Source organism: Poecile atricapillus, chromosome 3 (assembly GCF_030490865.1).
Source record: "Poecile atricapillus isolate bPoeAtr1 chromosome 3, bPoeAtr1.hap1, whole genome shotgun sequence".
In the NCBI taxonomy this organism is placed as follows: Eukaryota; Metazoa; Chordata; class Aves; order Passeriformes; family Paridae; genus Poecile; species Poecile atricapillus.
Genome location: NC_081251.1, coordinates 96,949,220 through 96,972,658, shown reverse-complemented (window position 1 = coordinate 96,972,658; position 23,439 = coordinate 96,949,220). Strand labels below are relative to the sequence as shown.

The 23,439-nt window shown below is 35.7% G+C and overlaps 1 protein-coding gene across 1 annotated transcript in view; it reads right to left on the bottom strand.

The window, feature by feature from the left end:
* The window catches only part of SPATA17 (spermatogenesis associated 17), an 85,398-nt gene that overhangs the window by 511 nt on the left and 61,448 nt on the right, over nt 1-23,439 (bottom strand). The window contains exon 9 of the mRNA XM_058836269.1: nt 19,302-19,440. Coding sequence (XP_058692252.1) covers nt 19,302-19,440 — 139 coding nt within the window. The remainder of the gene's footprint in view (nt 1-19,301; nt 19,441-23,439) is intronic.

The following is a 23,439-nucleotide window of genomic DNA, read 5'->3' as shown; positions in this document are numbered from 1 at the left end:
AAGAAATGGTAATAAAATGGTAATAAAAAAAATATATATTAAATAAGTATTAGTGGCAAGAAATTGATTAGAAGCAGGGTGATTCCTGAACATGTTTTTTTTTCCCCAGGTAAAGTTCTTGCTTATCACATTCAATTTTTTAAAAGCAAATACTTAAAAATCTAAATTGAATGAGGGAAACACAAGTGAAGCTGTGCCTTAAGAGTGCAATGTCAGTTCAGCCAACAAACAAGAATGTAAATCAAACTAAGTGTTCCAAACCATATTTTGATTTGTCTACTTACTAATAAATACTCATGGTAAATGATTAGCAAGTCCATCGTATTTAAGGTCAAGGTTTTAAAGCCTTCTTAATAAAATTATTTTCTTTGAACCTGAAGTACTGAGGATAGTAAAACGATAGAATATACTTGGTTTGTATTAAAATGTTTTTTACTTTTAGGCAGTAACATGCCACTGATGAATTCTCAGCTTTCTAGGATCTGATGATTCATTTTTAAGAAGTTGGTCTGAGTACTTTGTACTGTTTTCTATTGCCAACAAGTATCTCTGTGAAAGTGAATGAAATTGAATCATCTTCATGGAATGTTTGAGGCCATGAGTGAATGAAAGCAAAAAGTTTTATCTTTTCAACACATTTCCCAATTTGAAAAGTTTCATTTTCTCTTTAAGGTAGAATACAACCTTTTTTTTTAAATGACATGAAACAGAATTATCATTCCCTGGACAATTTGGACTTGGTTACCTCACAGACCACAGTTCAGCTGTATCTCTATCAGCAGAGCACCTCTAACTTCTAGTAAGCTTCATGCAAACACTTATTTGGCCCACCTGCATTTCATCTACATTGCACAATGCCAAACTGAGACAATATTATTTCTTACATCTCATACTTAAATTTATTTATTATGATTCCTCCAAAATTCTGATGCATAAATATTAAAATATAAGGTAGACATACATTAAAAATAAAATAATCCATGTGCGGTGTGAAAGTGAGTACTATCCCATTCCTAAGTGATTCACAAGATTTACTTTTTAATGTTTCTCTATGCCTTATACTGGCCCATTTCTTATTCAACAGAAACAGCCTATTTGCATATTTTCATATTAAACTTTTAAAATGGCAAAATACTCTAATTTTCAGTGTCTGTTCCAAATCATAAGCACCTTCTTACCAAAAGAAAAGTTGTCCATATAATTATTATAATAAATATTATAGTATCTCCAACACAACTGCAAATGGCTTCCTTCTAAAGTGACGCTAGTTATATTTAGTTCAGTAAATTAACCAGAATAATTCTGTTCATGGGAACGGAAAAATCAACAAACCAGCTCTAGTTGCTGAGAAAGCAAGCAGATAATCCAGCAATAATTTAGGATTAAGCAGTAATTCAGAGCAGAACATGGTATCCATTATTTTTAAACAGGAAGTATTTTACTAATTAACATGCAGGACAGTTACATACAGCTTAAGAAATCATGAACAGTTTGACAAGTGGTGAACTTTGGGTAAGACAGGGAAACCAGTGAAACCTGTGCACCCCCCATATCAGGATAAAATCAGGAATGGGAAGGCTGAGCATTGCAGAGATCTTCATTTGCTGGAGCAGACGGCTTTTGCTATTAGGATTCCTGGCCAAACAAAAACAATTGGCTGCCAAAATTAGCTCCTTGGGACGATTTAGGAGCCTTTGAAGTGAACAGTGTTTTTGAGCTGGAACTAAGCCCAAGTCCAGCTTCAAACTCAAATCAAAATGACAAAGAGGAAATTTTTTGTGCCACACGCCCCCTCAGTGTAAGATTACTTTGGTTTGGCAGCTGTACTGTTTATCTTGTTATTTAAAACTATTCCATTAGATACTCACAACTGAGCATTTAAACAACTGGCTCTGATTATGACGACAGCAGTTATGTTTGACCACATTTAGGAAACATTACAGAGTCTGATGGATAAATAAAAGCATGCTGGCTTTAGAGTTACATGAATTAAAGAAATTTAGAATGTACACTAGGTAAAAATTGTATAGCATGCATATAAAATATAAATATCTTTTTGGGAAACAGATCTTGTTTCTATTTTTTCTGTACTTGAAGATAAAGATTTTAATTGGATTCCAACAGAGAGATAAAGTAAGGCCTGAAAACACCACCTGGCCTTGAAAGATCTACCTCACAGAATAAAGGGAAAGGAATTGGAAGAGAGGTTCTCACATCCATCTAACATGATGGTGAAATGACCACTCAAAACATGCAGGGAACACAGTGATGCACTCCTCATTGATTCTGATAGGAATCATCTTGAATTTAAGCTGTTTGCTACATAGCATAGAAGTTATGAAGTTATGTAAATAATCCTTTTGAAGAACAGAGGTTGTGAGTGGAGAAAAACAGGCTTCTTCAAAATTACTTTTACCATCAGTTACTCCCTATTGGTAGTTGGAATGAATAGACTTACAAATATGAATTCACACATATTGGTGAGATTGACCCTATAGTTTTGCACTCTCAAGACCACAGAAGCAAGGAGCTGAGATTTAAGGAATTTTTCCGCAATGCATTCTTAAATCATGCCATATAATTCTCAGCATCAGAGATCTGTAATTCTCAGCAATGAGACCTACTTTGAAATTCCCAAAGTTAATGTAACACTTCCTTTTTAAACTTGTCCAGCTTTGACTCCTTTCACTCTAGAAAATCATAAGTGATTCAAGTTCAGCTGACAGAGCTTAACAAGACCTATGGATCCTTTCAATATATTTGGCTACTTGAGCTTGTGAGCTCATCAGTTCAAAACAATGGAGTCAAAAAAGGTGGCATAAAGCCACCAAAGATTTGTCTCAATCAGCACTCTGATGTCATAGATTAGACTTGCCAAATGATTACATAGTCTATATCTGGAATGTTATTAAAGCAAATTCCAAAGACATTTTTCATCTGACGATGCAGTCTTACATAAATACAGATCACGTACAAACACTGGCAAATGAACAAGACCTTGTAGACCTTCATATTGGTTTGGAGGCCTTTGAAAATGACTTCTGTGATATTCTAGAAAGAAACTTGTACTAACAATGTTTCTTTCCAAGCAATTTTGGGAGTACTGCATGATATCCCGTAATGTAAAAATGCAGTTCAAAATGAGACAGGAATTACAATTGAGTATCTTCTTGGAAATTTAATGAAGTAGAAAGTCAGCTGCCTCAGACCAAAGCAAGAATGGACAAACAGCAGTAGCTGTATCTACTCTCAGATTTTAAGGCCAGAGAGCACTATTATTACCACTTATTCTCAGCTCCTGCATACACACTTCAGGTAATTTCATATATCAAATCTCTCAAGTCCATAATAATTATGAAATTGTTAAGCATGTGATAAACCTGGAACAATAAGCATGCAATAAACTCACATTATCTGATTTACAGGATACAACAGTCTTTCCTTTCTCCGTAATGAAAAAACTTGGGTTTGCTGAATAAGTACAGATTTGATTGCATACATTGAGAATAAATTTGTGTTAGGTTGTACAAATATAGATTTCCTTCATGGGTTAGTAGAAGCAGTATGTGCAGAAGTTTCAAATATAAATTGTATAATGAAAAGTATATACTGAAATGCAAAGCATTCCATCAATTGCAGATATTCAGAGCAGTGAGTCCTCTTCTGAGTCAAGGCAAAAATACTAAAGACAGTGTATAAATGCATTATGTCAACCATGACACCATGTGCTGTGTAAAAGGAAAACCAATCCATGAAAAGTTTGCATCTCAGAAAAACTTTTGCAGCATTGGAATTGTAGCTGTTGCTCCTATAGAGACATCAGGCGTTTTCTATTCTTCTCTTTATAGAACACCTATTCTGAATTAATAAAATTAATTAACAGTAAATTCTGTTAGTTATTAATGGCAGAAGGAATAAGGAAAAATTGGCACAGCTGCCAGAATCATAATTCTGTCTTCATGCTACTGAATAGTAAAACCAGGAAACAATACTTTGAAACCAGTATCCACAGATACACACCAAGACCTTAGAGGGCACAGTGGGAAATTCTGCACAAATTTCCCTGCAGGAGGTACACTCTTAGTATAAGCTAAGCCCCTGAGCACTGTAGCTTTCCCACAAAGCCGGGAGACATCCCATGTGCACAACTCCTTTGGAAACCAGGCAGTACTGCCAAGTGTCACTGCACAGCTCCAGTCCACAACCCCACTTGTTTAACACTAAGTGGTCATATTTAAGTGTTTCCTATGATCCTAATGCTTGTAATAGTAAAATTAAAGTTTTAAATTGAGCTGTCATAGAAAGACATCTGACCTGTTAATAGACACAGAGGTCTCTAACAAGGAAGCAAACCACAAACAGCAAGCTGTTAGACAAGTAAAATGTTGATCCAGCTAACTTTTATTCTCAGCAAATTTATCAATACTGGTTAACAATACTTCCAACTAGTACAGGGCCTTCTGACATGACAAAATGAGTGTAACAACCCATTCTGTCAATACAACACAAATGTCATTTCAAGTGCTCAAAACCCACTAAGCTACCCTAAAAAAGATTGATTTATCTGCTCCAGTGTTTCTTTGGGGCAAACTTTTCTCACAACTGAAACCAATTAGTGGGCCTGGCACTTGTAGTGCAAAATGTAGGTCAGCATCAAGTAATAAAAAAGTATTGACTTTTCTCTGTCTGTAAGCAGCATGAAAGGGGTGCCATGGCCTTGTCGTATATGAAAAGAGCTCCATTAATTTCACTTATTTCAACCAGGGCTGTCAAATACTAATGCTTCTATTGCACTTTTCACACAAAGTACATTGACACCAATCCTGGCCCCAGTGTAACAAGTTTACAATATTTCAGTCAGTGAAAGGGGTACTATAATTTTTAATTCCCTGTAGTACATTTAGTCTCTTTAAGCAGCACTGCTCATGAGACTTACTAAGAGATATGAGCTGGGACATTAATAAGAGGTTCATACTTCTTCCCATGGGCAACAGAACCTATTCCTTGGCCACAGCTTCAAAAGCTAATTAGCCAAGAAGTTCAGGACAGAGTTGTTTGGCACAACTCTGTTTTTGTGGCTGGTGGGCACAGACTGCCAGTTTTACTTTCTGCTGTGGAGAAAAAAAAAACAAAATCTAGGAAGAGGTCTTCCATGACTTAAGGCTATGAAATTGAAAAGCTAATGTGTTAACCAATTGGGTCAACCAGCCCCTTCAAAAAAGAGATAATAACAAAAGCCTGGATCTTGCCTTAGGGACTGGATCTCATTGTGTCAGCACAGAGGTATTGACTCCCATGGAAAAATGTCAGAGTTCCCTGCCCACAGCTGACAAGTGACCACTGCTGTGATGAATGGGGTAGAATTGCACCTTTCTCTATTTATCTTACCAACAGGATGCAGAGAAGGAGGAACCAACATCTACCCCCTCCTTCAACTGTCTACTACTGCTACCAATTTTAAAACCTCCACATTTTGTTCTTCCTGGTAGGAGCAATAAAGTTTTCATGGAAGCACAGGATATTTTATGAGCTTCTCTGTATTGTGGATAGACACAGCAGAGGTCAAACTGACTCAAAATGTTACGATCCTGTTTCCATCTATTTTCTGCAATCTGCCTTCTAAACTGACTTTTCTTTTTTTCAAGTGAAGTTTATGGTTCTTGTTGACAAGCTTGAGGGCTCTGAGTGTGATGTCTAACTCATTCCCTAATTACCTCCTGCAAATGCAAACATCACCACCAACAATAAAACTCTTTGATTTAAAAAGACCGGGTGACTATGGTAGAAGGCAATTTTCTACTTGCTTTAATGACTTTGTAAGTCTTACCCTTTGAATCAACTTGCTATTAGATCTTAAAATAAAATGATATTGTATAGCCATCATAAAAGGCAACTTTATAACCTTCTGTGTCACGCTTACATCAGGCAAGGTTTTTTTCTATTTGTTAGTTTTAGTCTTTTTATTGACATTATGATAATGTGTTGTAAAAAAGAATCAGGAAATTATGTTCACAGTAGGAAATTTAACAACACTATTTTAATATCCTATCTTCCAAACAGAAAGAGAAAACATTAATTGCTACTTAATTTATGTAACAAACATTTCATTATTTTTACACTTAATTTTTCATGGATATTTATAACTATCACTGACTCTTACATGTTTTATCTTTTATGAATTAAAAATGAGGAAGCCAAACTCAAGCAGTGCTTGTTAGGAATTATGAAAGATTTCTAATGATGGCTCATGAGTTTGTAAAACCACTGACTTGATAATCACATAGGTTTCGATACTTTCTGTGTGATGTGTCAAATATGAACAGCACAGCCATGTGTACTCCCCTGGGACAGCCTAACATGGAAATTATTACTCCATTCCTCCATTTCTGCAGTATTTGGAGAAGGAAGCATTCTGCTACTCATTTGCGCTCACTGAAGTTTCCTTTCATACCTCAACAGCTAAATGCGCTAATTTGTTCTTTGGATATAGTTGGAGACAACTGACAGAAATGAAGCTCTAAAACTTCTTGTCCTCATCTGTGCAAGGTAGGAGATGATGGGTTCCAGGCTTGAAAAGAGTTTATTTTAGCTCCTGCATGGTTAGAAGCAGTTTGGACAAAGGAACAAAAGCATATCCCCTTTCATAGCTACACAAATTAAGCTATGACACGACAAAAAATAATGATGCTCTTGAGAATGCAATAGTTTGAGCCACTGTACAAGGAAAGCACAACTATTCCTAAACAAGTAAGATATTCTGTGATAGCCGTGTTCATTAAGGATTATAAATATGTCAACCCCTACTGTCGTTTCTCCCATGCAAAGGCAAATTATCTCTGGGCTTTGATGGAAGTTTTATACAAGGAAGGACAAAGGAAAAAAAGAAGAATTTGGTACAGTAAATTACTTTCTCCTGTAAGTATTGCCTCTGCAAAATTAACCTGGGATCTGAAACTAGGCTGTCTTTTTTGTCATGTGTAATACAACCAGCAATGAAGATTTGTGGTCCAAATTTGCATTTGTTACATTTACTTAGTACCCTGCAGTCATTGTGGTTGCCCAAGGGGAAGGAAGTGTGGAATTCCCAACTGTACCCTGTATGTTCATTTATTCCATTTATTAATGATCTGCAAGCCAAGGCACTGTCTGGTCCTTCCTCTTAAACATGGACTAGCTGTACAATGCTTTAGAGAGAAATACATTCTCCCTTATAAATAACTGTTCAGTTAATTAATTTCATTATGTGTTTAAAGCTAATCTACAGGAGAATAAGTCACCTTGATGTAGACACTTTCCAGGTACTTTTAGACCTGTTCAGAGTCAGTATCAATATTACAAGTATAGCTTGCCACACAAAGTTCTGGTGCATGCTATACCATACTTTAGGCAATGTTATGAAACATCACCCAAGCTCTATTCTGAATGTCTGTATATGAACTAAAATTGCCAAAGACAATACTCTGTTTTTTCAACTATGTAGTCTTTTTTTTACAAGTAAATTAAATTAAGAAACCAATGTGAATTTCTCCACAAGCTATTTCATACTTGGATACCCTTGAACTTTACTGAATCTGGGCTAAAAAACAAATGTGCAGTTGAAATAGTTCAGTAAGTATTCAGAATCCCAAGAGGTGTTTATTTTCCATTGTCATGCAAATATCTCTTACAGAGTATTTTAACAAAATATTTCTGAAGAGGGGAGTAGAAGTTCATCTTAATCTATTTAAGATATATAAATAACATTGTCAAGAATGAAAACACTCTAATGAGAAATATATAACCCTTTAAAGAAGTTATTAAATCTGAGGTGGAGACAAACACTACATTCCTGTGTACAAAAAAACCCACAGACTTAAAAAGCAGCTGATGAAAAAAAGTAAAGGACATATTTTTAGGATAGTACTTGTATATTTAAATTTGTATTTTCTTGTCCTGTCCATCACACACACTCTGCTAGCAACAGGACTTGAATTAAAAACTACTGCACTTCGGGATAAACATCTTGACTTAGGCCATTTGTAAGCTCCCCCTTTGTTGTCTAATCTGTTCAACTACCACATCCTCTTTCCAGCTGAAAATAAGCCAGTGCCAAGTGCTCACTGCCAAGACAAACTCTGAACCACTTTTAACCTGCTAGACTAATGCCAGAAAATGTTTAACCTGCCAAGATCAAGATGCAACTCTCTCTAACTTGCCAAAATCATGCCACCAGGAGTTAAGGAGGAAAAATTCTGAGTTGAAATCGTCAAATCCTTGGAAACATTTATCTTATTTGGCTTCTGATACGCAGCAAAACCATTACTTCAGTTAGATTTCATCTGGCTTCACATGGTTCTGGATTATACTTTCTAACCTGATTGTTTTCTGTGATGAAATTACTAGATATCAAAGGAGATACCAAGCATCAAAGCAGATCAAAGGAGAACAGTAGATGACACTGTCTGGCTAAGCTTTAACAGGGCTTTCACACAGTCTCCCAGAGAATCCTTTCAACCAAGCTGGTAAATTATAGTCCAGATGTGCAGACTAATACATGTAACAGCTGCCTGGAGTCTCAGGTTCAAAGATTAGCAGTGAATGGCTTCTCCTCAACTGGAACCTGGGTACCAACATATTTTCTCAGGTGCTGTCTTGGGGCCTATTTTAATATCTTCCTCAATGACCTAAAGGTGGAGATGGAATGCTCTCTCTTCAGGTTCCCAGATTCCACCAAAGTAATGGGTACCATGGAGGCATTTGAGGGCTATCACTCAGTGATGCAGACAGGCTGGAGGAATGGCCTGACAGAACTTTACAAAACACAGGATGGACAAATGCACCTGGCACAGATTCACTCCAGAGCAAAGAAGACTGAAGGCTGGCAGGCTGGGCAGCACCTCTGCAGAAGAGGACCTGGTGGTCCTTGTGGGCAACTGGCTAAACACCAGTCAGCAATGTCTCCTAGCACTGATGAAAGCTAAAGCAAAAACCAGTTTTCCTCTCCAGAAATACAAGCTACCTTCAGAAGAGACAGAAGTGATCAAACAGGAATATTTTCTCATTTTGCAGGCAGCTTACTTTGCAGATCGGCTAACCCCGGAGAAACTACTCATGTCCCAGTCAGTGTTTACAAATGCTCTCATTAATCAATAAAATGGGAACAAGAGCTTTTAGACTAATAGCTATTGTTATTTTTTCTATCTGTCTTTACTCATATATGATAACATATCTTCTTTATGTGTCATGTTTTCAGTGGCACTTTGTCTTCTGTGTAAATCCACCAGTTCTTTGATACAGTTCAGGAATAGCATCAGCTACAGTGATTGCTCACTCAGGTGCCACAGATTTGTTTTGGCATTTGCATGAAGTTAGTTCTGACAAACTTGCTGATTAGAAGCTTTGGGGAGAAGAACAGCTGGTATTTATAGCCAAACATTTTTACAGATTCAACACTGTTCAGAAAAATGATATGGATTTACACTTATTAGCACAAATTTTAAAAATAGATTGCTGAGCAATTCAAAACCTAAAGCCATGCTGCATTGGTTCTGATATGAATACAAGTTATGTGTATAGTAAATGCAACAACTTGTGTAGCGATATTCTGTGGTAGTGCATAAACAAAAGTTTATTTCATTTTTCAGATAGATAGCTTCTGAACAAAATTCAACACTCTGCTGGCCACATTGAGGAAAGAATTTAGCCTGAGACTTTAACATCTACGCCTTTAATGTCTATACAGAACTTTCAATGTATGGCTGAGTATGATTATATCTTATAAATGAAGAGGAAGTGGGAATTTTTGCAATGTTTTATATGCTAATTTATTCATTGACAGTGTAGTAGCAATATAAGTTATACTGTAAAGTTTCCCATACTTCTCTGAGGACTTCAGATTTAAACTGAAGTGTGGAAATCCTTTAAATAGCAATGCATTTTGGTCTTCCTTTTGCCAAAGGCTTGGGCATCTACAAAAACTACAAATCATGCCAAACTCTTTGAGTGATATATGGAGGACCACAATCCACTAGGAAATAAGCTGAGACGAAGTCATTCATTTCATTTGGGTCTTTCAGTGGGATTTGAACCATCCAGCCCACAAACCATGTCTCATGAGATTGCAGTGTACATCCAGCCCACAGTAATAATGATTCATATACATATATGTGTATATGCTTTATTGCTACTTTTAGCCGGATTAAAAGCAATATATCAAATTTTATATTTCTGCTTCTTTTATTAGCTTTCTAGTACTTGATCAGCTGATAGAGGCAGTAATGAAATGTTTTTTTATAAACTGGAGTTTGTAAGTCCTGTCCTGAGAATGTAATATTTCAAAAAATAGCCTAAGCTTTGGGGAAAAAACCAATTACAGAAACAGCATTAAAAATGCCAAGCACTGGGCAGAAGCAATTCTGGATCAGTTTAAAAAAGTGATTGATGAAACTCTAATCTGAGCTGAAGGAACAGTTTCACGACAAGCTGTGACCATTCCACACACTTCATTAGCTGCCATAATTAGCCTGGTGTTTCAATTTGTTAGAACTGGTGGGGACAATTTTACTCAGAATGCAAACATCAAAAAACAGGGTGCCTCAGACTTCAGAAGAGGCTGATGAGAAGCTTTTCTAGTCTCTGTTAACTAAAAGATTAATTACAGCTGATGGGAGGCTGTACTCTGATTGTCACTCTGTCTCTGTGCATTACTTTTAGCATTAGAAGAAAGACATGGTTGACACTACACTGCTCAGTCAAGCAGCTTTGCATTAGTATATGAAGTCTGATAATATGTTCTGGTTTTATTGTTTCTCTTTTTTCCTTTTTCCCCCCCTAAGTTTGAGACTCTCATATCTAACAAGTTATTCTTTGAAAGAGCAGGGTGTCTGGTTGGTAATTGTAAGCACTTATCATATATGCTGTCATTCCTTCACATGACTACAGGTGAGAAATTCTAACATGTCTCAAAGCTACAAGCTGGGAATAGTTTTAGTTCCTATTATTGCAACCAAAATGTAAATTCCTACTCAAATAGTCTCATTATGAGAAACAAAACCAATACAATTATGAAACTGGTACTGTGTCCTTCAATCTTTGTACCCTACTCCTCTACCTGAGGTGTGGTTACCTCTATACATTAACTCATCAAAGCTTGTAAGGTTCTTTAAATGGAAGTGAAGTTTGAATTTGAAATGCAAATGTTAGTCCTGAATAATTCCCTAACTTTCATTCTAGAACATTAACACATTGCAAATCAGCTGCTCATAAAAACACTCCTTATTTGGATATGCCTTTCACTTTCCTACAAGGAAAAGTTAGATCAACACTAACTGTAAGAGATCAACAAAGACTGTAAGAGAAGAAATAATGTAGTTTATCATGGTGGATATCCTTTTAACCTGAGTTTGTAAAGGGCATGTTGAAGCCAGCTCTTTATTGCAATAAAGGAATGAACACTGAAGTGTACTGTAAAGTGAATATCATATCGTGATTTAAAATGGGAAAATGAGTCCAGAATTGATTAAAAACAAATTTTGAAGAAAGAAGCATTAGAAACTTACAGCAAACCATTAAGACAAGAAGCAGTCTGCACTACTTTCCATGTCTCATTCATTCTAACATAACTGCACAAAGCTTTTACTGTGGTTTTTCCAATTAAAGAAAGGTAGGTTACTCTAAAATATATTTTTCTGCACTGAAGTCCTACTGTTTTGAGAATAATGTACTTTTGCTCTCTGGAGAGAGCATGAAAACAAACAAAAAACTTTCTTTCAACTTGGGCTCATACCTGGCATAATATCTTGGAACACCCATGAGTGTTATTAGCATTTAAATTATGAGTCTATACAATCATAATGAGTCAGTGTAGCAAAATCTCTAATTCAGACATCATTTCAAGATGCAACAGTCTGTAGTCCTAAGTGAGTGAACCCGTTGCAAGAAAGTCTTCAAAATATGTGTCTCTGATCTTAGACCTCAATTTTGCAAAATCACCAGCAATGTACATTTAAAGATGAGATTTTAAAAGCCTGTTCTTCTGAGAAAAAGGGCAACACCATTTTTCCTAGAACATTGTCTGAATGGTGTGTATTTAAATATGTATTATAATCATTATGGGCCAGATCCTTACCTGATGCCAAGTAGACCAGATCCATGGATATATTTCAATTATGGTATGTCTGAGGACCAACTCTCAAACCTGCACTTTTCAACAGTTGTATGGCCCATGTAATTCTCAGAGGATTGTGTGAAAAGCTTTTGGTTACCTTAATTTCAACTCTATTTAACAAGCACAAACAAGGTCTTGGTGAGTATTATCAAATAATAAGTAGCTTGCTTTTGCAGGCAAGTTTCATAGAGAATTTCAAGTGACTTCAAAATATAGCCTTTTTAATTTAATATTGTGGCAAATTGAATTGAGTTGAAATACATTATGTTTGACATACATATAAAAAAAATCCACTTAATTCCAAGAATACTGAACAGTACTGAACAATACTGAATCAAAACTGATATGAAAAGTCAAGGCCATGGATTTCCCAGTTTAGTGTATGTATTTTGAATTCCAACAAACAAAATCATATCCCAATAGTCAACACCTAAAGAAATATAAACAACTTATGTGTAGCTCCAGTATCTTCTGTTTCTAGATTAATTCAGGGTTTTTTGCAATTTAAAGCTGTGTCACAAGTTACTGTAATGTACACTAAGCATGTATTGAAGGAATTGGGAAAGATACTCTATTTCTAAAGTGTTTCTGATTAAATAAGAGGCTTTTAAATGTTTAAGCAATGTGTACAATAGGAATTATTTACAAAGCTTAAACATACTCACTCACAGAAATACTGGTTAAAGTTAACTCTTACTAAAAAAGCAAGATTTTCTTTTATACCACTAAGATGCAAGTTGCATTATTAAATGAGGAAGGTAGGCAAAGCAAGGCATTTATCATCCAACAGACAAATGACAGAGGATTCCTAGTTAGACAGTATAATAAGTGCCATCTAATTTTCTCTTTCGAATCAATTTATTCTTCAAAGCCTTGGATCATCATCAAGGGACTGCATTTTCCCACTGAGAAATTACAGAACTGAAAATCAGGTTTTATAAAATATTCAACTAGTTGCCCACAAACCCTTAAAAACAACCACTAGAATGGATTTTTTTAGACTACTGGTGACAGTATCTCTTCTAATGCAAATAATTGAATGGTTTGACTCTTCTCAGACACTACTTTGTAGCATTACTTCAAAATCAGACCCTGTGACTCATCAGTAACCACCAGAAAGTTTTTTCAGCCTTCCACTTATCCACAGATTCTTTTCTGCATTTAGCTGAACATTAGCCAAGGGTAAATTTTGCATGGTTTAATTTGATTCACAGTGTTTACCATCTTTCTACAACCAAGAAAATAATTTGAAAGCTCAATGATTATTAATAATAATTAATAATTATATATCAAGCGTAGAATTTTTCAAAAGCAACCCAACAGTGGTGACCTTAAGGATTTTCTCAAAGGAAACAATCTACAGCTCAAAAACCTCACCAGTGGAAGCACTGAAAGTGATCTTTATAACAAAATGTAATTCTGTAAATATGACACAGTCATAAGGAACCTGGAAAGGTCATTATGTAAACTGTCAGAAGTTGGAATTGTCATTTTCTTTCCTGGAAAATGAAATGGGTTCATCTTAAAATATGAGATATTTCATTCTAGTCCTCTGAATTCAAGGTGTTCCATTTTTGGACATGGCACACTCCTGCTTTTCTTAATACCTTTCTGTCTCAACAGAACATCATGACATTTACCAAAAAAAAAAAAAATTGCCAAAGTGACTTTAAGATACTTTTTGTTACCCAGTTTCAGAGACCACCTGCTGATTAAATTGTCCTGTGATATTAAATTGGGCAACACTGCTCTTTTTCTGTACTACCTAACCAGGTAGGCAAACACCTGAGCTCCAAGGAGCTCACAGCATTGAAGAGTAATGCTGTTCAGGGAATCAACCTATGTGAAGGCAGGGAATCATTCAGGCTGATTTTCATGTGAAGATACAGGACCATTCTGACTCCAAGTGGTTCTTCTGAGAGCAGAAAATAAATGCTACAGGGTAGAAAATATATGTTACAGGGTACAGACAGACTTTTCATGAATAATACAGTAGGTACTGTTGTAGGACTAGATCCTTGGATTTAAATGATTTGGTTTGGTGAAGGACTCAGGATAGAAAAAGAAGTGAGAGAAAGCAGTGTTTTGTTGGAAGCAGATAGTTGATAACTCAAACTAAGGGTCCAGTTGGAGCATCTGAATAGATACAACAAGTCATGCTAGCAGTAATAACCATGTGGGAGCCATGTCATGGGCTGGGGATTGCTGGAGTGCATCCCATTTTGGCAACAACCCTTATTATCCCTGACTTGACTCAGGAGGAAACCAGGATTAAAACAAGCAAACTCTTACAACCCATCTAGTAATTCCCTTCTGGCTGCTACATTATGCAAGATCTGTATTGTCTCGGAAAACACACTGAGGTTGGATTGGGGAATTAGGAATCTGATATTCCAAATATGTGCTAACACTTCTCACGTACATTAGTAACTTCTGTCACAAAGCACACTGGTAAATATGGGCTTTAAAGTTTTAAAAAGTATTAAAGCTGACAGTTCAGATTAGCCAGTATCACAACATCTTAGAAAAAGTTCTTGGATAATCTTCTTTTGTAATTAGAATGAAAACTAGCAAATTCCTTTGATAAAAATGAAATCACAGTCTGAGCGAGAAAGAAATTAAAACTTCACACAAATCATGCCTATGATCTCAAGTCAAATCACTGGAAGGTAAGAAAAATGGAGTTAAGGTGGAATTTAAGTAAATTTCAGTATAGTCAGGGATGGAAAGCACAAATAGTGTATTAAAAATTCTGCCTCACAATGACATCAGCCACTAGACAAGACTGTTTTATGTGTTGAGATAAAACTAATTTTCAAACAGAAAAAAATCTCTTCCCCCCCTCTACAATAGTTTTTTCTGTTTTCTCTGTTAACCCATATTGAAAATCTGTCAGTTCTTGGACAAAGAATTTGTCCAAATTTACGCCTACTGTAAAGCAGTGCAACTATACTTTTCATTATACATATGTAACATTCTTTATATAAATTCTGGCTTGGAATATATACTCATACTTGTTTTTATCTGTTATATATGTCATGATTTAATTAAATACTTCTGCAACTTCATGCAATCACAGTTAAAGGTAATCATTGTTGAACAAAAGCAACTGAAGCTGTTGATTGTGCCTTTATCTACACTGGCTGAATCTGAGCCTGTAATTCTCTCCCTCTGGTGACAAAGATGGAAGTGATATAATTTATACATGGAACAACTATTGCCTGCTACACAGTACAGTGTGAAAATGCCAGCAGTGTTGACCAGAGCCCTGCTTCCACTGCTCCACCAAAAAAAGAAATGTGTTGGTGGTGAATTATGAGGGCTATTTTTCCTAGCCCAGGCAAGGCCATGATAATCAGAATTATTTGAAGTTGATATTTGATTAACGCTGGCAGTACTCTATAAGTGATTTCCACTAGACAACATGTAATTATTTAATTATTTCCCATTATTAATGGAATGAAACAATTCAAAACAAACAGCTAGAACGACTGTTTTGCAAGAAGCACATAAGCATCAATTCATACATGTAGAAATCTTACTAAAATTATATCAAGCTGGCTTGTTGATCTTGAAAGGCATATTTTATCCCAATCAATGCATGAAAGTAAAATTATCAATAGCTAAGGCATGTTTCTCTGCTGTACAGTTCAGCTGTAATGATCCTCACACACTGCACTTGCACATCAATTATGATAATCATAATCACGGTCGTTAAGCTGAATGTTCATTATTATCAGGATGCTGGTGACAGCAGATTCAATCATCGGGTGCAATGGGCAGGCAGTCACAGTCCCACCCAAGTTTCTGCAGACAGCGTTGTGCCACATTAAATCTACGATGTGTTCCACATCCCACTCCATTCCAAAAGCTGTAGACGGTAAAGGTCAACTTTATGTTCTGTGCAATATGCTTAGGTTCTCTAAATTAATTCTTTGCAGTCCTGGGTATTTTTATGCTTTGTAGATAATAAAATCCTGTTTAGGGCCAAAATGCCTGTGCAAATAATGAAATTGTGATTCAGTTGTACTGTAATTCACCTATAATGAGGCATCAGAGAGAAGAATTTATCAGAATGGAACATCTTAAACTATCACTTCCTGAATTTTACAAATAAGAAAACATTAAATGCTGTCATTAAAGTCAGTTTTCTAAAATGCATATGCAAACTAATTCAAATACCGATTAAAGACTGTAAGCTTTCATTTCTGCCTCAGCAAATATGAACATATGTGAGTGTTTTGACAGCTGAAAGACTATAAAGACTATGGTTAGTTGTTTGATCCCTTGACTGTCCATCTACATTGGAATCTATCACTGTAGATTAAATTCCTAGTGACTAGTACATTTTTTACATTGTAACTTCTCATATTAATTCTACCAAAGGGATTGAAAAGTATTTATATAGATAATGTAAAACTTAAAATATATAAGCATTTTTATGTTTTATACTCATTTACTGAGTAAACTAACTAGATTCAGTTTCACTAAAGGCAGTGTTTCCATTCCTTGTTTATTTATAATGAAGAATTAGAACAGAACGCTTCTTCCCTTAATTCAAACTTCTTTGAAATGTAAACAGAGTGAGATAAAATTTTCAGATTATAACTAGATGAAAAAAAAGAACTACTAACTTTTCCTCACATAGATGTGGTAGTAATTATGTTTAGAGGAAGTCTATGCTAATACCGGTTCATTTTCCAGAAGATTTGTAACAAGGTAATATTTTTCATTGTTGCTCACTTTGCTTCTAAAGTAATTATATAATTTACATACTAATCTTTTTGTGACTTGAATTAAATTGCATAGCAATAAACACATGAAAACCTCAGGAAAATACAACTAGAACATGCTCGTGCACACACACGCACGCAAAGAAACTTTTTGTACTTAATATTAAAAAAAGCCAGCTAATAACAGCTAACATCAATTAATACCTCAGCAGTTCAGGTGGGTTACTGATCCTCTGACCACTGACTTCACTCATTGGAAGAACTTACACAGTCTTACCAGCAACAATACAAGAAACTTGTTTAGCATAAGACTGCCAGAAGCTGAATAGAGATCAGTATTATCAGCTATTCAGGTTGTAATAGAGGTGGCATCCACAAAAATATAACCTTGTGGTAAACTCAAAGGAGGGTTGTGTTCAGCAGACAAACTATTAAGCAAAAATCCTTTTTTTTCTAGTATTTTTAAAATGCCCTTTAGTCTTGTGATTCATTAGAACAGATAATTTTTTTCATAGCACTGTTGTATTCCAGGTTTTCATACAGTTTAGAAATAAGAAAGTGACAGAGAGTTCTATCAAATTTAGCAGTTAGGAAAGTATGACCTCACACCTGCCTATAGGCCTTTTTCCATTAAATTGCCATGAGCAGCTTGAGGTTTTGTGGTTCTTTTCGAGTTTTTTCCTGATAATAATGACCCATTAAAGTAGTAGGTATGTCATAAATAGCCCTTTTCTCCTCTTATCTCTCTGCTAGGGTAAGCGGCTCCTAATGGAAGCTTCATATCGATTTAGAATTGGGGTTGGAAGGCTCTGTGTCATGTTGGGTTAATGTATACAGCTATTCACCTCCAGAGATTTAGGTTGATATCTATCCAAGATCACAAGTGAGTGGGTTTTTTTGCTAAGCCCATAGTTTATATATTTATAATGTATGTCATATTACACATATCTTTAGATTTTTGATATCATCATCTGAGCCTGAGCAAGAACTACTAAGAACTGGAAAACCAAGTCTTTATAGGACAAGATGAGTGCCAGAAATAAGACAAAGATCTTTTTATACATCATACTTATGCTGTGGGTCTTCAGCCAGTCATATCTTCCACTCCTTGCTTTTGAAAGACAAATTCAGATCTTTTTGTTTGATTGTTAATGTTACATTTGCAAGGAGATATCATTAATGCATACTGAAATACCAAAATTTTACTCTTAGCTCATTTTTAAACCTTAAAGTTTTGTGGAAAAATCTTTTTAAAATGTTCCTTTTCAAACTAAAATTCCTTGGAACTTGCTTTATATTTACAAAGGTTAAACAGCTTTCAAGGAAATAATTTATCATATCTTACAAAATCCCAGAATTCTTTAGGTAGGAAGAGACCTCTTGAGATCACCCTCTATAGCCTCCCTACTCAGCTAGAGCAGGTTGCCTAGACTACGGATATATCCAAGGATAAAGATTCTACAACCTCTTTGGGCAACCTGGGCCAGTTTTGTCACCCTCACACAAAAAGAAGAAGAAAAAAAAGAAAGTGTTTTCTTTTTTTCAGATGGAATTTCATGCACTTCATTTGTGTTCATTGACTCTTGTCCTGACACTGGATACTATGGAGTCTGTGAAAAGTTTGGGGTCCTGTTCTTCTTTCAGTCTTATCAGGTGTTTAAGCACTTTAATAGGCTCTCCCCTGTGCCTTCTCTTCTCCAGAATGAAGTGTTCCAGCTGTCTCAGCCTTTCCTCCTACAAAAGATGCTTCAGTCCCCTAACTATATTGTAGAGAGTGCAGCACAGAGCCAAAGTCCATTATCCTTTTTGTACTCAGAAATTTTAAAGTGATTAAGGTACCTAATGCAAATAGAAGTAAAGCAAACCCTACACATACTCATGTTCTGAGAAAAATTACCTCTTGCAGCACTACAAAACCAGACATATATGAAATGCTCCTGACAAAGCAGGCAATTATGTCTTCTTAAAAATAAAAAACAGCTATTCACTAGTTTTAAGATTTTTCTAAAGAGTGTGAGAAGTAAAATATTGTGTTGTTTTAATCAGGTTTTGCTATAATCTCCTGAAGGTTTATCCTAATGTGTAAGAGTAAATATACAAACTCTCTTAAATCAAAAAAGGCAAAACAAACAGAATGAAACTTAGCAAAATGTATGTAATGGAAGCTTTACTTAATCAGGATCTTAAAGCCTGATCTTGTAGGACCAACAGGTGTTGGGTTTCCTCAACTGAACCTGGCTGAATTTACCAGAGAGTCAAGGAAATCTCACATCTCATCACAGCTCTAACTATGTGATTCTATAACATGCTAGAAAGAATCCCATTGGACTGCATGATCTCTGGATCATACTGAAATTCACTTAGTTCTAATAAAACAGCAATCTAAAAGAGTAAATAAATTCTTGATTTTTGCAGTGACTTACCTTGTCTGCTATCCACTTCTTAGGATATACTTCTCTGAAATACTTAGTTCCATAAGCTTCTTGGCCATATTTGCCTGACTTACAAAGTGATGGCTCATACTTCTCATCATTTTTATGATATGAAGAAAATGGCAGAAATCTGAAATTCAAGAATATTTTAGAATCAGTTATGCTCTTCTCTAGGTGCCTCATGATTGATGTAAATCAATGCTGCAGGAGATGTCATAGACACATGTTCCTGATATTTTTCAGTATCTTATTAATGTTCCCTCTTAGTACTGTGAGAGAATTACTGCAATTTCTCCTGCAGCTTCTTTCAGATTAAATTTGGAGCAAAAAGATAGTGAGTTTCAGCAGGATAAAATGAAGACTTAGTGCACAAGGTTCTAACTTGGCTCACTTGCATGAGTAGATTATTACTTTGTCTGTATCTGCACTAAGAACTGGTGGGATGTGCAGGATGATCAGGGTGCTCCCTTTGCTGGGAGGTGCATGCAGATACCTCAGGTCCTAGCAGGCAGTGCAGCTTGTGCCAGCTGCCAGTGGCAGGCACACTCCATGCACGAGGACAGAGATCACCTCTGGAGATAGACATCCTTTGCTATGACCAAAGCTAAATAAAACAAATTCTCATTTAACAGAGCAGAAACTTGCACATGCTGGCAAACCACAAAACGAAGAAATTGTTTCTTCAGAATTCATAGACTGTGTACTTTACTCTTAAGTTATAATTGAGTCCTAAACAGTGATCTTTTTGAGACAGGTTCTTTCATTTTTGGTCATAATGATGATGGACTTGCTGCTTACATGGTGCCAGCTAGCAGTGAACCTGCTGGAAGGGATTTTCAGATGGATGTCGCTAACTGTCATGGACAACCACAGGGGACACTGGGGCCTGTGGGTTTTTGGTTAAGTTCCACAGCAAACTGTAGGAAGGAAGGTGAAAAACATATTGTACATACAAGATTGGCAAGACACCCTAGAAACACGTCTTAGTTCCAAATATTTCAGTTTCCAGAAGAGTCATGAGAGCAAACAAGTACATTTTACTACAAAGTAAAACACAGGCAATTAAGTTTATCATTGCTGGTATTCTGAAAAAATCAACATGTGTTCTTAATTCTAGAAGTGAAGGAAAAAATATTACTCAGTAAAATTAGAAAGATATGCCTCAGAAGTTTAAAACATGGCTTTTAAATGCCATGACAAGAAGTGTAGTTAATTAGAACCCTTCCTTAGCTGAAAGCTTTTCAGAATCCAGAGTCGCTATAAGAGTTAGGCAAACAAAATTTTGATTAAAATAAGGATTAAAATACCCTTTGTCTCTCAGCTGATACAGATGCATACAATTATTTGACTAACTGCTTTATCAGAAACTGAGTGGTTTTTAAAATTATTTTCCTTTCTTTTCACCTCATAAAAAGAAATGGTTTTAGAATCTTTCCAGCTATATCAACTTCTTCTATCACATGCCACAAACAAATGTCATATAAAATTAGTGAAAGGAAAACCCTGAGTTAGCAGACTTTTAAATAATATAAAGCTATAGTAGCATGTGTATACCCATGGGAAAGGACACCCTCACACAAGACAGATTAGGGTACTTGTAATGCTAATTTGCACATGGGATGGACATCACACACACACAAAAATTAATGTGGCCCCAGTGTCCCAGAAAATACATTGAAGGTGCTGTGAGCTGGCTGCTCCACTTGCAGTTTTTATCACTTCTGAATTGCATTTTAATAGTACATTTTTCTTTTGTTCAGACATTAAAGAAAATTGGCTTTCTCAGGGGATTGAATAGCTGAGAAGACAAGGCTTGCAGTTTTGGGATTTGCCCATATATGCACAGAATTTAGTTGAGACATAGCATTTATAATTTAACATGAATACCATGTCTGTAAAATTTATACACAAAATTATTAAAAAAAAATCTTGAGGAAAGCAGAAATAAATTATTATAGTTTTCCTTAAGAAATTTCTATATAGAGGTTTTGATTTTACTGTGGGTCGGTTAATCTTCGTCTTTTTGGCAAGCAAATTCTCAGAGTAAGTTAGGTTCTACTATGATTCCAAAAAACCCTCCAAAATTAACACTTTGAGACACAGCTAGCAGTATGTTCTTTTACATGAAAGAACAAAAATGTAATAAGGTGTAATAGAAGCTTTTTCTTCCCTTTATACTTTTGCTCTCAGTCAGGGGGCATATCCTTAAAGTGATGATGCTGTAGCTACAAGAAAGGATCACATACTTGTAAATTCAGTGTCTGCTTAAAGTAAGTGAGAATTTTTATTATGTGAATAAGTGATTTAAAAAATTACAACAATTTTTCGTGTTAAATAGGGTAACCAAATTAATGGGAGTAATACAAAAGTCATTACACTCCCCCAACCAATAATAATAGCAAGAAGTAATAGCACTGCAAAACACTTCAGTAATGGTTTTATGTTCTGTAGCTCTTTGTATACACCTGACACAGCTTTTCCCAAAATTAATAACAGTATGTGCTCTGCAAGTGATAGAAGAGAGTGATGGAAAAAGAAAGTTAAATTCAGGCAATGGCAGGATACCATTATCAACTGTACAAGTTTATATTTCAATAGTTTAGATTTCAAAACATTCACTCATTATTCCTATATCAAGGTTTCAGCTTTTCCTTGTGATTTAAGTGTAAATTCAGAAATTCTTAAAGGTTTTCAGTAAACATGACAGAGGCAGAAGTACCAATCATAGAAGGATTAAATTCTGTATTGATGTTTTATTGTGCTTTAAGACAAAGTCAGTATAAGCTGAGACTTCCCAAAATATTATTTAATGGAAGGTGAACTTTCCCAAAATAAATATATTGAAAAATTAAAAAATATTTCATCTCAGCCTGAATGAGAGAGATGTCAAAGAATACATTCAAAATGGGGAAAGAGTTGGAACCAAAAATGGGAAACTACAAGTGTCAGTATTACTCATACATAACCTGAGAAGGACCAGGACCAAGGCTGGCTGTGTCACTGGGGATTAAGGCCAGCTGCACTGCTGCAAGGACCCCTCTATATTGAACCTAATTAGCCTAAAAATACCTAGAAGCCTTTGCTTAGTAGCCAAACCAGGACCTGACAGCTTCTAGAGGTATTTAAATTTCAAAGACACCATAGATATTTGTTGCTAACAAAAATAAACATTGTTTTATCTGTCATACTTTGCTGGACATTCCATCTACTATTAATTTCACCTTTCTAATCCTTTTGTCCCTCACACATTTACACTCCCCCTCGGTGATTTTTGTTCCTGCATTCCTCACCTACCATTTCTTCCCTTTAGTCTGTCTCTTTTATTGAAATCTCTCTCACTATTTTGACAGGATTTGGAAAAGGCCTTTTAGATGCTGAAGGTTTTCCAGTTGGGTTGACAGAGATGACAGAAGCAGCAGCAGGAGCTGGTTTCTGGTGTCTACGGCAGTGTGAGAGGAGCACAGCACCGCAAGCAGGAAACAGAATTTCACAGGTCCATCGCTGACTGCTGGGCAGCAGTGTCCCAGTGCTATATGGTACTTATGAATAGGACACAGGACAGAAGCAGGACTTTTTATTGAAATTTAAATGACAACAAAGAAACAGAGTGGTCCTTCAGTATATTCTCTGAACCTGCCCAAGAAGCAAAATTCCAGCAGTCTAGTGGAGCAAGCAGGTGATGCTGATCCCAGAAATGCTTCAAAACATACCTAGACTTCTAAGAACTGCCAGATCTGCTGGACTGCCACACATGCTGCACTGCCAGGGCACAGTTAGAAATATGAAACAGAATACTGCTTATGTGGTTTTTCAAACTTCAATATTTTTTTGTACTGTATATTCTTGTAATTTAGTAGAAAAGATGCCAGCAAACTATTAACCCTATGACATTGTTAAATTTTTATTTAAAGTGTTTTTTTACAATGGTAATTCAGTTCCTTGCTGTCTTGATTTAATTCAAATAAGGCTATTTTATCTCACTTTGAAGAACTCCATGAACAATTAGCTCCAAACAAGCCATGCTTCTCTATCAGGAATCTGTGAATATTTTATCTTTTTTTTTTTTTTTTTCATTCATAAAACATTACATCAATTTTAAGCTTTCAAATTTGGATTATACCTGAAGTAA